At 33.8% G+C, this 15,581-nt stretch overlaps 1 protein-coding gene across 4 annotated transcripts in view; it reads right to left on the minus strand.

Annotated features, from left to right (window-relative positions):
- Positions 1-15,581, minus strand: part of LOC114334607 (protein CREBRF homolog) — a 103,854-nt gene that overhangs the window by 64,766 nt on the left and 23,507 nt on the right. For 2 of the 4 annotated variants that reach the window (XM_028284702.2, XM_028284686.2), the window contains exon 2: positions 3,363-3,777. In XM_028284702.2, coding sequence (XP_028140503.1) covers positions 3,363-3,765 — 403 coding nt within the window. In that variant the 5' untranslated portion in view covers positions 3,766-3,777. The remainder of the gene's footprint in view (positions 1-3,362; positions 3,778-15,581) is intronic. The other 2 variants (XM_028284711.2, XM_028284694.2) reach the window with 1 other exon arrangement.

The following is a 15,581-nucleotide window of genomic DNA, read 5'->3' on the forward strand; positions in this document are numbered from 1 at the left end:
AGTTGGAACAAGCAGATATAATATAATTGTGTCACCGGGAAGCAAAAAATGTAACGCACAACTTGGAAGAACCTATAGTTTTCTAACTTCGCTTCTGTTGAAGCAACAGTGTTGGAACAAGCAGATATATTATAATTGTGTCAACGGAAAGTGAAAAAGGTAACTCACAACTTGGAAGACCCTATAGTTTTTTAACTTCGCTTCTGGTGAACCAACGGAGTTTTAACAAGCAGATATATTATAATTGTGTCACCGGAAAGCGAAAAAGGTACCTCACAACTTGGAAGAGCCTATAGTTTTCTAACTTCGCTTCTGGTGAAGAAACGGAGTTGGAACAAGCAGATATATTATAATTGTGTCACCGGGAAGCAAAAAATGTAACGCACAACTTGGAAGAACCTATAGTTTTCTAACTTCGCTTCTGGTGAAGCAACAGGGTTGGAACAAGCAGATATATTATAATTGTGTCAACGGAAAGTGAAAAAGGTAACTCACAACTTGGAAGACCCTATAGTTTTCTAACTTCGCTTCTGGTGAAGCAACGGAGTTGGAACAAGCAGATATATTATAATTGTGTCACCGGTAAGCGAAAAAGGTAACGCACAACTTGGAAGAACCTATAGTTTTCAGGGACTACCTTTTTCGCTTTCCGGTGACACAATTATAATATATCCGATTGTTCCAACTGCGTTGCTTCACCAGAAACCAAGTTGGTAATCTATGGGTTCTTCCAAGTTGTGCGTTACCTTTTTCGCTTTGCGGTGACACAATTATAATATATCTGCTTGTTCCAACTGCGTTGCTTCACCAGAAACGAAGTTAGAAATATATAAGTTCTTTCAAGTTGTGCGTTACCTTTTTCGCTTTCCGGTGACAATTATAATATTCTGTTTGTTCCAACTGCGTTGCTTCACCAGAAACAAAGTTAAATTTTTAATTTATGAATGTTTTTTTTTATATTGATAACGATTTCCGAAATGAAAGTCGAAACGTCAAGTAAACTTATTTCAAACTCGAATTGTGGCTTATGTCCAAATAAAATAGTAAATCTTATTTTGTATTTCTCACGCCGGTAAGAAGACAACAATGAAATGACCTTTTTTACATTGGTCCACATGTACAGTGCTAGTCAAAAGTCCGTACCCCCCCTCGTATCTTTTGAACGGTTATACCTATAATAGTGAAATTTGGAGGAAGGAAATAAACGGACGTAAGCTTCTTAACTAGTTATGACAGGTGACGTAATAGTGACAGATGACGTTACAGAGCCACTGTGACCGATAATTTTAAATAGGACCTTATGGTAAGTGATACCTCGTTTGAAAGGTATTTAGAATACCTATTCAGTCATACTAATTTTTTTGAGTTTAGGTTGATTTTGATTTTGGTGAATAAATTAAATAAATATAATATTGTAGTTTCGAATTTAATTAATAAAAATTCAAATGTCCACCTATGAATTTTTTGGAAAAAAAGTTAACGTTTTTTAATTCTCTAGTAGTTTTTACGTCAACGTCAACCTGTTTGACAAGTAATCATAGGCGGAATTTTGAATTTTTATTAATTAAATGCGAAACTACAATCTTATATTTATTTCATTTGTTCATCAAAATTAGCTTACACTCAAACAAAATTAGTATGACTGAATAGGTATTTTCAATACCTTTCAAACGAGGTATCACTTGCCATAAGGTCCCATTTAAAATTATCGGTCACAGTGGCTCTGTAACGTCAACTGTCACTATTACGTCACCTGTCATGACTAGTTAAGAAGCTTACGTCCGTTTATTTTCTTCCTCCAAATTTCACTATTATAGGTATAACCGTTCAAAAGATACGAGGGGGGGTACGGACTTTTGACTAGCACTGTATATTTTTTATTTCAGCTTCGAGATGGATGACGTCACTAGTATGTGTAAATGCCACAAAATCATAATATAAAAATAAAAATTGACCTGTTTCCGGATTTTTTAGTCGTCGGTTTACGAAATAATGAAGTTATTCCATTTGGTTTTGCCACACTGTAGAACGTAGAACTTTGGAATCCTGAGAAAACTAATAAGTATTTTTGAGAAATTTAAATGCAGAATGAAAGATTTGAGAAATAAAAATATCGGAAAAGATATGAAAGGCAGAATTTACAAAACAGTCATCAGAACAATAATGACATACGCGGTAGAAACACGATCCGACACAGAGAGGACAAAAAGATTGCTCGAAACAGCGGAGATGAAAACCCTTCGAAAAATCGATGGTGAGACTCTATGGGACAGAGCTGGAAGTGCAGATATACGACAGAAGACAGGGTAAAAAACAGAAGAATAGAATGGAATGACCACATAAGCCGAATGACAACAGAGTAGTCAGGACAGCGAGAGACGGTTTCCCAATAGGCAGACGATCAGTGGTAAGACCATGAAAACGATTGAACGACAACTGAGGCACATTGAAAAAACAGACAGTCATGTCTATACAAAAAGAAGAAGAAGAAGAAGAACTTATGAAAATTTTGATAATAAATAAAAAATTATAGCATCAATAATCCATTGCTTTTGCGCTTATTTTTATTTATACAATGAGTTACTTAACTTGTTACAATTTTCGTATAAAATTGGTTATAACTTTGTGAAATACCCTGTATAACATAACAATCCTTTATACATTTGTAATGGCGAAGTTAAGAAGATTTTGAATATAAACTAAAATACAGGGTGTTCCATTAAAAAAAAACATAAGTTAGGTCTGCCACTATGTTATCGCACACCCTCTGTAACATTCTAATTAATTTTGAAATGTGAATCTCAAAGGTGGCTACAATTTTTGTTATTAACTTTTATTGGATCTATATACTTATATAATTATTATATCTATTACTATAGCGGATCTACGTAGCTTTACGCCACTAATCAATCACCCTGTACATTTAATTGGATATGTAAATAAATTCTAATTCGGTAAGATTCTCCTAAATTGATGCAACCCAACTCCAAGGATAAATCGCTGTACCGTTTAGACACGACGATTCAATCCAAGTTGATTCAATCCGATACCAACTTCAACCCAACTCCAACTTTGATAAGTCGTGCGATGCACCGTTTACACACAATGATAAGTTGCAACAACTCGATTGACCTTGATAAGTTGTTTGATTTATCGCTGTGTCTAAACGCCGCTTTAGACAACAAAAGGTGTCTAAATAGAAGATTAAATTATTACAGTATGCAATAAGAAAAATCTTTAACAAAAATAAATATTACCTGTACATATTACTAAGTTAAATGCATTAAAATGTTAAGCAGTGTTATGCATATACATAAGGTAAGTTAGTCTAACTTTAAGAATAATAAATAAAAATAATTTACCATTTTTACCTAATAAGTTTTCATCGTTAGCATTCAACTCAGCCAGAGTGGGTCCTTGTATCAGATCAGCTTTATCCACTTGAAAAATATCATCTTCGTCCATGTGTATGAATGCTTCAGACTTGAGCATTTCATCACTGTTGATCAATCTGTTCAGTGACCATGAACCTCCATCGAACATGCTGTTAGGGGCCTGCATCTGAGCGTTTAAACCTACATCGGAGTACAATGGGCTCTGCGAATTCTCAAAATCCAAGCCGAAGTCCCGATAGTCTCCAGCATCTCTCCTTGAAGGAATGGGGACACTGGCTGACATATTCATGGTCGTGTTGTCGTTATAGAGAGGTTCTTCTTTAATCGTAATCCCAGGATCCAAAAAGAAATCCTTGCCAAAATCACTCATTGTTGAAGAGCTCTGAAATAATGAGATATTTCTATAAAATATTGATAAGTTAAAATACATACATAGCTAAATACATACAGTATGGTATGGTTCAAATGAAAGAAATAAATTCGATATTTCGTATGCCACAGAATTTAAGGAAACAGATCCATCGATTTTTATTTTTAAATTATGATTTTTTGACATATTTATATATCATACTAGTGACGTCATCCATCTGTGCGTTATGACGTAATCAATGATTTTTTAAATAAGAATAGGGGTCCTGTGCTAGCTCATTTGAAATATTATTCAATTCTCTATTCAGTAATGTGAACATTAACATAATTATTTATACAGGGTGTCCAAAAAAAAATTTTAATTAAATTAATTGAGACAAAAAGAGAATGTATGTAAATTTATTGAATTCAAAATACATTTTACTGATGGCAGAAAATAGAAAAAAATGTTTATTTGGCAAATAAACGTTGCTTTTCGCGTAAATTCAATGTCCAAACGGCCAAAAGGAAGGTGGGTGGCAGCTTGAACATTGAATTTAAGCGAAAAGCAAGGTTTATTTTTTGTCAAATAAACATGTTTTTTGTTTTCTGGCAGCAGTTATGTTTAAATTAAATGAATATACATACATTCTTCTTTTTGGGTCAATTAATTTAATTGAAAAATTCTTTTTTTTTTGACGGACTGTATAAATAATTGTAATATTTATATTACTGAATATAGAATTGAACAACCTTTCAAATGAGCTAGCACACCACCCCGTTTTTTCATTTAAAAAAATTATCGATTACGTCATCTCGCCCTGATGATGACATCACTAGTATGATATATACCTATGTCAAAAAGTCATAATTTAAAAATAAAAATCGACCTGTTCCAGGTTTTTTTCCTTTAAGTCACTTGCTTACGAGATAGTACATGTATTCCTTTAATTTGAACCATACGGTATATATTAAATTATATAAAGTTTTTATACAAAGTGAGTTTTATATATGTATGGAAACCCTAAATTATCTCGGAAACGGCTTGCACGATTTTTGAAGTTATACTTCTTTACGGGCGTAATGACGGTGAAATTTTATATGGGAAAACCTAGCGACCGGGCGCATGCGCATTATAACTTTGTTCTGATTGGATGTTCAAATGACATGACAAAAATTATCCAATATGGCAGCTGTGGCACAGCTGTGGGACTGTGTTTGGTTATAATGTATGCTTGTGGCGTTTTAAAATTTGTAGGAAGAGAAACAACAAACAAAAAGTTAGTTAATGGTTATACTGCCTTTTTAAATAGTTTTCATATTATATTTTTGGACTTATTTACATAGAAGAGATGATTGTTGCATGCCAATGTGAAAGCTCATCAAACTGTGCCTAGTATGAGTGCCGCAGATCTCGCTTATTCAAAGCTAAAGAATCTTTCACTGGTAAGTGTTTTATAAATAGTTGATCAAATTTTGTTATGATATTTGAACATAGCCACTTTGCACGACGCAAGTGATTGCGAAATTTATTAGTCGTTATACGGGCTCCGATACCTACCTTGGACCTACCAAAATACATAAGTAGTATGTAATATTTTTTTTATATAATTTGATTACCATCAAAATTTCTATCAATATTCACCTAATATATTGTCTTCTTACCCTATGTCTTGTTGTATTTTTTCAATTCTAAATCATTTCAATTCAAAATCAAAATAATTTGATTTACAAAGTTAAAAATGTCAAAAGGTTAATCTGTTTAGTTAGACGATCTTCGCACATAATGACAAGCTGTCTCTGTGGCGCAGTTTTAATGCGAGTGAATCCCAATACAACGCAAATACGAGCCGCGTGGTAAGTTGGTTCGAATCCCAATAGAAACTTTTATTTTCTTATTTTTTTTATACATTTTATGATTGTAAGTATATTTATTATATAATTTTATTTTCAGAAAATACGTATTTAGTTAAAAATTTTTCCGACAATTAATGTTCAGAAATCATTTGTGGCATTTTTAATGTGTTTGTGTGTGTTTTATTTTTTTATTATTTTAATTTTTGGCACTGTTTTAATAAAAATGTTTGAGAAGTATTAAGTATAAATTAATTTAATATTTAAATAAAATATAAATAAAAAGTATATTAATTTCGTTTATAATCAAATAATAGAAGTATAACTTCTTACGTGCGTACAAAGTACACACACATTCTTTTTTATAGATTATGGTGGGTAAGGGTTTTCTAATGCGGCAATATTATAGTGGTAATTACATTGTTGTCAGATATTCAGTTTTTCAGGAAATCTAATGAACTTTCTTATTTCAAATAGAACACCCTGTAATTTCTTGCATTTTGAAGTGCTTAAGAAATACTGATCATTTTCCATGTTATATTCCTTATACCCAAATGCCATAATTTCTTAGTTATTGCTACATTTATTTAAAAAAAAATTAAACAAATTATAAAAATCAATTTCGGCGCGGGTAGATATTATTTTAGATTCTTTGGATCATTGGAAACAATGTCATTTTTCGTTTTTTTTTCAGTTTTAAATGGTTTATAACTCGAAAGCGATTAACTTTAGAGAAAAATTACGAAAGACCTTTTTTGTTCCTAATAATCCAAAGAATTTAAAGTAATGTCCGGCCGGGCTAAAAAATTTATTTTATAATTTGTTTTTTTTTAACAATTATAGCAATAACTCCGAAATTATGGCATTTAGGTATAGTGAAAAAATAATCGGTATTTTTTAAGGACTTCAAAACGTTAAAAATATAATATAAGGTATTCCATTTGAAATAAGAAAGTTCATTAGATTTACAGAAAAACGGAAGATCTGACAACAATGTAATGACCACTATAATATCGGCCGCACTAAAAAACCTTTACCCACCAAAATCTATAAAAATCGTGCACGCCGTTTCCGAGATAATTGAGGATTTCCAAACATAAAACTCACTCTGTATATTAAGACGTTTACTTCTCCTTTAATAATAAAATCTTTTTGTATTATAATATTTCATGTTGATATATCTTTATGTACAGAAGACTTATTTTTTAGGCAGTGAGAGTGAGAGTGTAAGTGTAAGGGCTTGTTCATATAAGAGCGGTTTGCCAACGTCGACGCCGCGATTTACCAGATTAAGGCCTTGTTCATATAGGGCGGTTTGCCAACGTCGACGTCGCGGTTTACCTGTTTTCCCCCTGTTTATCTTGGTGACTTCAAAGGCGGCATTAGGGTGAGATCCAGTAAAACAGGGGGAAAACAGGTAAATCGCGACGTCAACGTTGGCAAACCGCTCTTACATGTACGAGGCCTAAACGCTGGTAAACTAAACTGGCGGTTGCATAAGTACGATGTTGAGCGGTTGCATTTGTTTCTATGTTAACATGAACCGCGGCGGTTTTGTTTTTCAGGTAAACCGCGACGTCAACGTTGGCAAACCGCCCTTATATGTACGAGTCTTTAGAGTGTATTGATTTGGGCTGTTTTCCTTTAAAGTTAGTCTTAAAATTAACCAACACCAACAGCAGTTATAGTTACAGAGCTAAACATTTGTAAAATCCATTTTTGTGCATCATCAAGGCTTTTCATTCCAGATGGAATGTTTGCTGCTCTTACTTAGAGCTCTCTGATTCGCTTATTGCGGTGAATCACTTCGTTTCTATCGTTTTTAGCTCGATTCCTCTGGTCTTGTTATCTTTTCTTCTAGAGCAGAGTAGATGTAGTCGGTTCGTTAAACTCAGACACAACTGGCTAGTGATTTTAGTAAGTAATATTTTTGTTTATTGCCAATTTTGGGAAATATTGGTAAAATTACTAACTATTTAGTAATTATTAACTATTTAGTAATTATTTTTTGCGAATTTTACCAAATTGGCAAAATTACTTACTAAAATCACTAGCCAGTTGTGTCAGAGTTTGGCGAACCGACTATATATTGTTTTTTCTTCGTTAATTTCTAGACTTCTTTTCCGTGCTTTATTTGCCAGAGTTGGTACTGCTTCTTTTAATCTTTCCTTGCCTCTTCACATCAGAAATATTTCTGCATATGATATTTGTGTTGAGTCTTCAGGACTCAAAGTCTTCAGGATTCTTCAGTATCAAGGGCTTCAGACTTAAGCATTTCATCACTGTTGATTAATCTGTTGACTATAAACCTCCATGAAACATGCTGTTGGGGCTTACATCTGAGCGTTTAACAGATGACCAAAAATAAATGGAGACATACTGGATCAGAATAAAAGAACTTATTGCTTCAGCAGCAGTAAATGTGATAGGAATACAAACTTATGCCTGGAAAAACCAGTGGTTTGGCGATAAATGCAAGAACGCAACCAAAGAAAAAGATAATAGAAGATACGGAAAATGCTTACCCGACAAAAAACCTGTTATGTAACGAACTTAAATATAAAGGAAGCCTTAATAGAGAGAAAGAATCCAGAACATTGTATCCTCCTCAGTTCATAGGTCCGGCCAGTTGGACAATGTTTACTAATTTATTACAAGGTGACTATTCGGGTTGGGCATCGCTGCGTCCTATATTGCAGCATATTGGACTTCCTATTAATCAGTCAAATTTACTCATTTGAAAAAATCGACAACAGCGCCTACCTCGGTAGCTTGTTGTTACGGTGAAACTTTTTAAGTTATGATGGTGGCTCCACAAAAATACAGTAAGTTGTAGTGTTTTTCTGTACTTTAAAGTATTGATTGTTTTTAATGTATGTTACTTGATGATTGGACGTATTTGTGGTAAATATATATTTGAAAATAATTACAACTGGACACGTTAGCAGTCCTCTAAACTTTTTATCCAGAATTATGGACATTGAGAGTTAGTTAGCCAAATATGTTACCATACTCACATTTTTTAAGTTTTGTTACAGATAGTAAAAGGATATTGATGGAAAGTGAGAAAAACCTACAATAGCTAAATAGTTAATCAAAATTTTTGTTACTAGCTAAATAGAAGTTCAGTTTCTTCACGCGAGTAGTCATTTTTACGTCACAAAAATAATCTCTATTTCTTTAATTGAAATACAGTCTTACATGACCTCATTCGAATAAAATAAGTATATCTATATTATAGAAATTTAAAGGTATTTTATATATTATACTAATAATTATGTTACTTGAAGCCATACCAAGTATTCTTCTTAAATAGTACTTTACTGTAGGTGCTAAGGTACTGTAGCTTTTTGTACTGCAGGTCCAAAATTCTCTTCAATTATTCTACTTTCCAGATCTTTTGACATTAATCTTCTTCAAATTATCCTTAATACTTGTCTTTCTTCTAAAATAACTTTTTAAGTCTTAATTTTCCATATTCTTTTGTCTTTTTCCTCAAATGGGATTTTCTTTTCCTTTAATATAACTCCGTTACTTAAATATATTTATATAACTTGTTTTGTTTTTATTTTTCTTCTTATATCAGTTCATCATCATTTTTTAACTGACTTTCTTTTCGTCACAAAATCATTGTATATAAATAATTCACTCTCTCACGAGGAACTTCGTTTACTCAATAAAAACTCCATATTATGCCATTATGGCAGTAGTTGTGGGCTCTCTTACGAGGACGAATTTTATTAGTCCTATGTACGTGGTATAATCATACTCCTTGTATCGACAGGTAACGATTTTCTCGTCAGTGAACGATAATGATCAAAGGAAATGGATTTACAGGAATTTAAGCTGTACGTTGGAAGGTCACCTGCTCTAGGTGGTAAGTCTGCAAGTGGGAGACAAGCTAGTGCGTCTATTTCAAGAAAACCGGAGACATCTGAAGATGAAGTGCCCATAATTCCTGTAAAAAGATCTACAGTTTTCCAGTTACCGCCTATAGATGTAAGAAAAACCAGTAATGACCATTTGCCAATATGCTCTGTCAGCAATAGAAATTCTTATCGCGTTGCCTAAACCTCTTGAATGAACTAAGAAGACGAGATTATTTTGTACAAAATGCAAAATGTATATGTGTATTTCTCCTGAACCAGAATGTTTTTTCAGTTTCATACTTAAATTATATGAACGCTAAGTCCTGATGTCCATTATGCTGGACCTGTCATATTATGTCTGTCAAATAATTTTTTTATAGTTTTTATAGATTTTCGTTTATTGTTTTCACAAATGAGGAGAGAAAATAGAAAATAATAAAAACTTTTTTCTTGGGGCTGAAGAGGATAAAACAAAGGTGACACTAATAGAAAATAATTCAAGGGAATGACGAATGAATGCAAAATCCTGAGAGGAGAGCTATTAGCGCCAAGGAAACACGTATTAAATCGATGAGTGGCACCAGGCACTTAATACAATTCCTTCGAAAGATAGTAAAATACCGTGGTCACTCAACTAGTGTTGCCCAAAATCGGTCTTGGTCTTGCAGTCTTGGTCTTGTTCTTGCATTTTCGCAAGACCAAGACCAAGACCTCCTAATTTTAGCAAGACCAAGACCAAGACTGACCGTGCAAGATTTGAGCAAGAACAAGACTGACCCTGCGAGACTCTTGCGTCTTGCAGTTAGGACCGAATGTCGTTTTATGGAGTATAGTAGTTCGGGTATATGCTTAGATGCATAGAGGCTCTATGAGACGCAAAAAAATATTTAACAAAAAATATAATAATACAGGGTGTTTCAAAAAGGTATGTCATAAATTAAATCACGCATTCCGGGGACAAAAATAAATTGATTGAATCCAACTTACCTTAGCACAAAAGTGTACACAAAAAAAGTTGCAGCCCTTTGAAGTTACAAAATGAAAATAGATTTTTTTTCAATATATCGAAAACTATTGGAGATTTTTTATTGAAAATGGACATGTATGATTCTTGTGGAAGGAACATCTTAAAACAAAATTATAGTGAAATTTGTCCACCCCATAAAAATTTTATGGGGGTTTTGTTCCCTCAAACCCCCCCAAACTTTTGTGTAAGTTCCAATTAATTTATTATTGTGGTACCTACCATTAGTTAAACACAACGTTTTTAAAACTTTTTTGCCTCGATAAGCCAATTTTTATCGAGATGTGGCTTCTTTTTTAATATCTTTACATAAAAATTCTATCGGGGTTCTGTTCCTTTAAACCCCCCAAATGTCCGTGTACGTTCCAATTAAACTATTATTGTGGTACCATTAGGTAAACACAGTGTTTTTAAAACTTTTTTGCCTCTTAGTCTTTTTTTGATAAGTCACCTTTTATCGAGATGTGGCTTCTTCTTCAAAATATACCTAAAAATGTAAATTATAAATAAATTTTCAGATTATTAACAGGTAGGTATATCATAGGTACTTAACCATTTACAAATATGTGGTGGATTCCACAAATATTAAAAATATCTCGATAAACACTGGCTTATCGAAAAAGTACTAAGAGGCAAAAAAGTTTTAAAAACATTGTGTTTAACTAATGGTGCCACAATAATAATTTAATTGGAACGTACACAAAAGTTTGGGGGTTTTAAGGGAGCAAAATTCCCATAAAATTTTTATGGGGTGCACAAATTTCACTTTATTTTTTTTAAAGATGTTGCTGCCATAAGAATGCCACATGTCCATTTTCAATGAAAAATCTCTTCGATATATGAAAAAAAATCGATTGTCATTTTGTAACTTCAAAGGGCTGTAACTTTTTTGTGTACACTTTTGTACTGAGGTAAGTTGGATTCAATCAATTTATTTTTGTCTCCGGAATGCGTGATTTAATTTATGACATACTTTTTTGAAACACCCTGTATAATAAATCTTGTCGGCCCAAATTATAAAGACTAAACATCGTTTGTGCTGAGTGTGCGATATCGGTTACACAAACCAAAATTTACTGAAAAAGCGCGGCTAACTATCAAATAACAGTCTATTTCTATTACATTGAACATAATGAACAATAAGGTTCTTTGACATTGTTTATGACACCGACACATTGTCGCGTTGTTAATCAGGAAACAGATTATTTTACCTTTTCAAAATGTATATCTTTGATAAAGAAATTTAAACCCATCATTCGACACACACAACAATATCCTTCTAGGGTATTGGATAGTAACGAGTATAAAAGAATCTTTGTATTAATTCTTGGTTCTTGGTCAAAAAATTAATATAAAGATAAAGTCAAAGAAATTGCGTACTGTTCTGTAATTTAATTTGTATTGTACTTTACTTTTTAGTTAAATAAATGGCAAATTGTATAACTCTTTTATTCCATTTCATATAAGATGACGGTCGATCAATCCTTTTATAGACAAATACCTATTGTTCTTTGAAATACAGTCAACTTTATGTCATTGTCATTAATTTGGTTTTTTGTATTTTAACCATGTTTTAGCATAATGTAAGCTTATTAAATGCAAACGTTTATTAAGAAACAGACTGTCTCCCGTGGGCCATGGTATATAGTTGTTACATAGTTAGAGTATAGGCACGGATCGCTTAGGCTTAGATCGTAGTTCATACCTTACCCAATGTCAGTTTAGACATTTATTAATTTTGTTGGTCATTACCATGGCTATGATAATTCAAGATTAAAATGTACCTACTCTGTTACAGTTAACATATTCTAAAGGTGCCGGTGGGGGATGGCGTCTATGCGCAGTATTATAGTCGGTGTAAAGAGAGAACGTATTCGAAATAATGAAATATCAAATAATATAAAATTTGTTATTTCATGATTTTGAATACTTTCTCTCTCATAGACCGACTATAATACTGCGAATAGACGGCGTCCGTCGTCCCCCACCGGCACCTTTAGAATCTGTGCACTGTACCTACGTTGTTCTAAGATCTAAAGTAACGCTTAAAGAATAGCAATAGACTAATAAATGTGTAACCGCGAGACTTGCAAGACTCTTGCTGCAAGACCAAGACCAAGACCGAGAGCGCAATACCAAGACCAAGACTGAGAGCGCAATACCAAGACCAAGACCAAGACCAGGTGTATTGGCGCAAGACCAAGACCAAGACTGTCTAAGTCTCGTCTTGGTCTTGCATTTGGGCAACACTACACTCAACCCTACTTATCTATGCTTAAGTGATAATGAGTGAGTTACAAATTAAGTTAAAAATATGACCAACACGTAAGAGCACCGTGTTTTTGAGACCAATTGGAAAAAATTGGGTTTGAATCATACATTTATTATATTATTATCTGAAGTTTTTAAGCCCTATGGAGAATCAGCTAAAAGTTTGTGGAATGAAGAAAACCTTCTTCTTCTTTTTCCTTTTGTATAGACACGACTCTTCGTGTTTTTCAATTTGCCTCCAGTAAGTTGTTGTTTCATCGTTTTCGTTGTCTTCCCACTGATCGTCTTCCTATTGCCGTCTTTACTATTCTATTTGTTGTCATTCGGCTTATGTGGTCATTCCATTCTATTCTTCTGTTTCTTACTCAGTTATTAATGTTCTCCACATTGCATCTCCGTCGAATGTCTGACTTCTAGCTCTGTCCCATACTTAGTGTCTATAGCATTACGCTATAATTACTATTTCTGCTAATTTTATTTTTTTCTTAATTTTTAATTATTTTTTCTCAAAATCGAAACGGACAGTCATTCAAAATTCACATGTAAATAAAAACGGAATGTATCCTTTACAATCTGTTTTTCGTTTGTGTGGTGTAACAAACTGCACCCTCATAAATTAAGTACTATATCAGACAATTGTGTCAACAACTCACTAATGCATTCAAGGGCGTTTTCTTAAAACTGCAAAAGTATACGCCAGACCTAAATGATTTATTGTCATCTGGTCAGAGGGAAGAAACATAAACAGATTATCGTTGTGGTTTTCTTTTTTAGTCACGACACAGCTGGTGAACGATTCACACACCAATCGTTCGGCCCTTTTCCGAAACCTAAGCGCAATACCTTTTTGTTACCAAAATAAATAAAATATTTACCGTTCGTTTTGTTACATTCATTTCAATAAATTCAGTCAACATCACCAACCGGAATATGTCTTACAATCGATTTTTCGAATCGTTTTCATCTCCGCTGTTTCGAGCAATCTTTTTGTCCTCTGTTAGGTCGTGTCTCTGCCCCATATGTCATCATTGGTCTGATGACTGTTTTGTAAATTGTGCCCTTTCATTTCTTTTCCAATATTTTTATGTCTCCATTTGTGTCATTCGAGCAACCTGCGGCTCTGTTTGCTCTATTCTCTTGATCTTCCACTTCTGTTTCGAGCTTTCCGTAGCTAGGTAATGTGTTGCCTAGATGTTTAAATTCCATCACTTGATCTATTATCTGACCCTCCAGTTCCAATTTACATCTCATTGGATTTGCTGTTATAACCATGCATTTTGTCTTTTTGGGGGAAATTGACATGTTAAATTTTCTGGCGGTTATATTAAATTGGTGCAGCATAGATTATAAATCATCTTCAGTTTGAGATAGTATTGCATCGTCTGCATAGCCGATTATTTTAAGTTGTTTTTCTCCCTAGAAGATGTGGAATCGCTACAACTAGGATACAGACTCGGCCACAGTAGAATCAGTATAGTGTGCTATGCGGATGACGCATCCCTGATTGCAGAGGACGAGGATGACCTACAAAGACAACTTTATCGATTCTATCAAGCATGTCGACGACTCAACATGAACATATCCACGCAGAAAACAAAATGCATTACCATTGCGAAAGACCCAATTAGATGCAAGCTAGTGGTAGAGGGGAAACCCATAGAACAGCTAAACAAGTTCAGTATCTAGGCGTAGAGTTATCAAGTTATCATGACCCAGCCAGAGACCTAAGAGGACAAATTAACAAGGCCGCTGTCTTGTCCGGATGTTTGAGAGATGTGGTCTTGAATAACCCATATGTGAGAATGGACAGCAAAGTTAGAATTTATAAAACTTGGATCAGACCTGTTATGACCTATGGCATTGAATCAAGAGAAGACACAAATAAGACCAAAAGCATGCTACGAACAGCCGAAATGAAGACACTAAGAGCAATAGCAGGGAAGACAAGAAGAGATAGAATACGAAACAACATCATCAGGGAACAATGTGGCGTGTAAGATGTAGTCAGATGGGGCAGGCAAAGACGAAGAGAATGGTTCAGTCATGTAAAAAGAATGGAGGAGCACAGACTACCAAGAATTGCTCTAGAAGGAAAACCAGCAGGCAAGCGTCCACCGGTGAGACCACCGAAAAGATGGAGAGATAGCTGGCAGTCTACCTCTCAAGAAATACTTCAACGTCGGAATTAACAGATCGACAGATCTACAACAAGTATAAGAAGAAGAAAACGTTTTTCTCAAAATTAGTGTCCCTTTTTTAGTTCTTTTTTTATTTTTTTTATTATTTCATCCATTATCAGGTTGAACAATAAAGGACTCAAGGAATTCCTATGTCTTATCCCATTGCCATCTTCAATTGGGTCAGTTAGTTAATCTTCGACTTTTACTTTTATCGTGTTATTCTGGTAGATGTTTTCGATCGTTTTAATTATTCCTAAAGAAGTGGGGGAATGAAGAAACGGGTTGTAGCATATGTATTTCAAGCAACAACGTACCTTAACGAATTTACAAAAATTTCGCCAGCAATACCTTTTGACAACCAGAACCGGAACAGGAGACATTCTGATAAACTTGCTTTAATAGGTGAAATTTAGGAAAAAATGGTAGTAAAACCTACCTGATGAAAATATTAGAGTTGATGAGCAATTGGTTGTCTTTGGAGACCGCTTTTCTCTCAATCAATACATTCAAACCAAGCCACCGAAAGTGGAATAAAACCGTCTATGGAGTATGGACAATCAGCCAAACGAGCATTGTGCAAATGTTTCTATAAAATGGTAATAAAACCAATATTTTATGTTGTATATGTCATAATTATTAT

This window comes from Diabrotica virgifera, chromosome 7 (genome assembly GCF_917563875.1).
Source record: "Diabrotica virgifera virgifera chromosome 7, PGI_DIABVI_V3a".
Lineage (NCBI taxonomy): Eukaryota > Metazoa > Arthropoda > Insecta > Coleoptera > Chrysomelidae > Diabrotica > Diabrotica virgifera.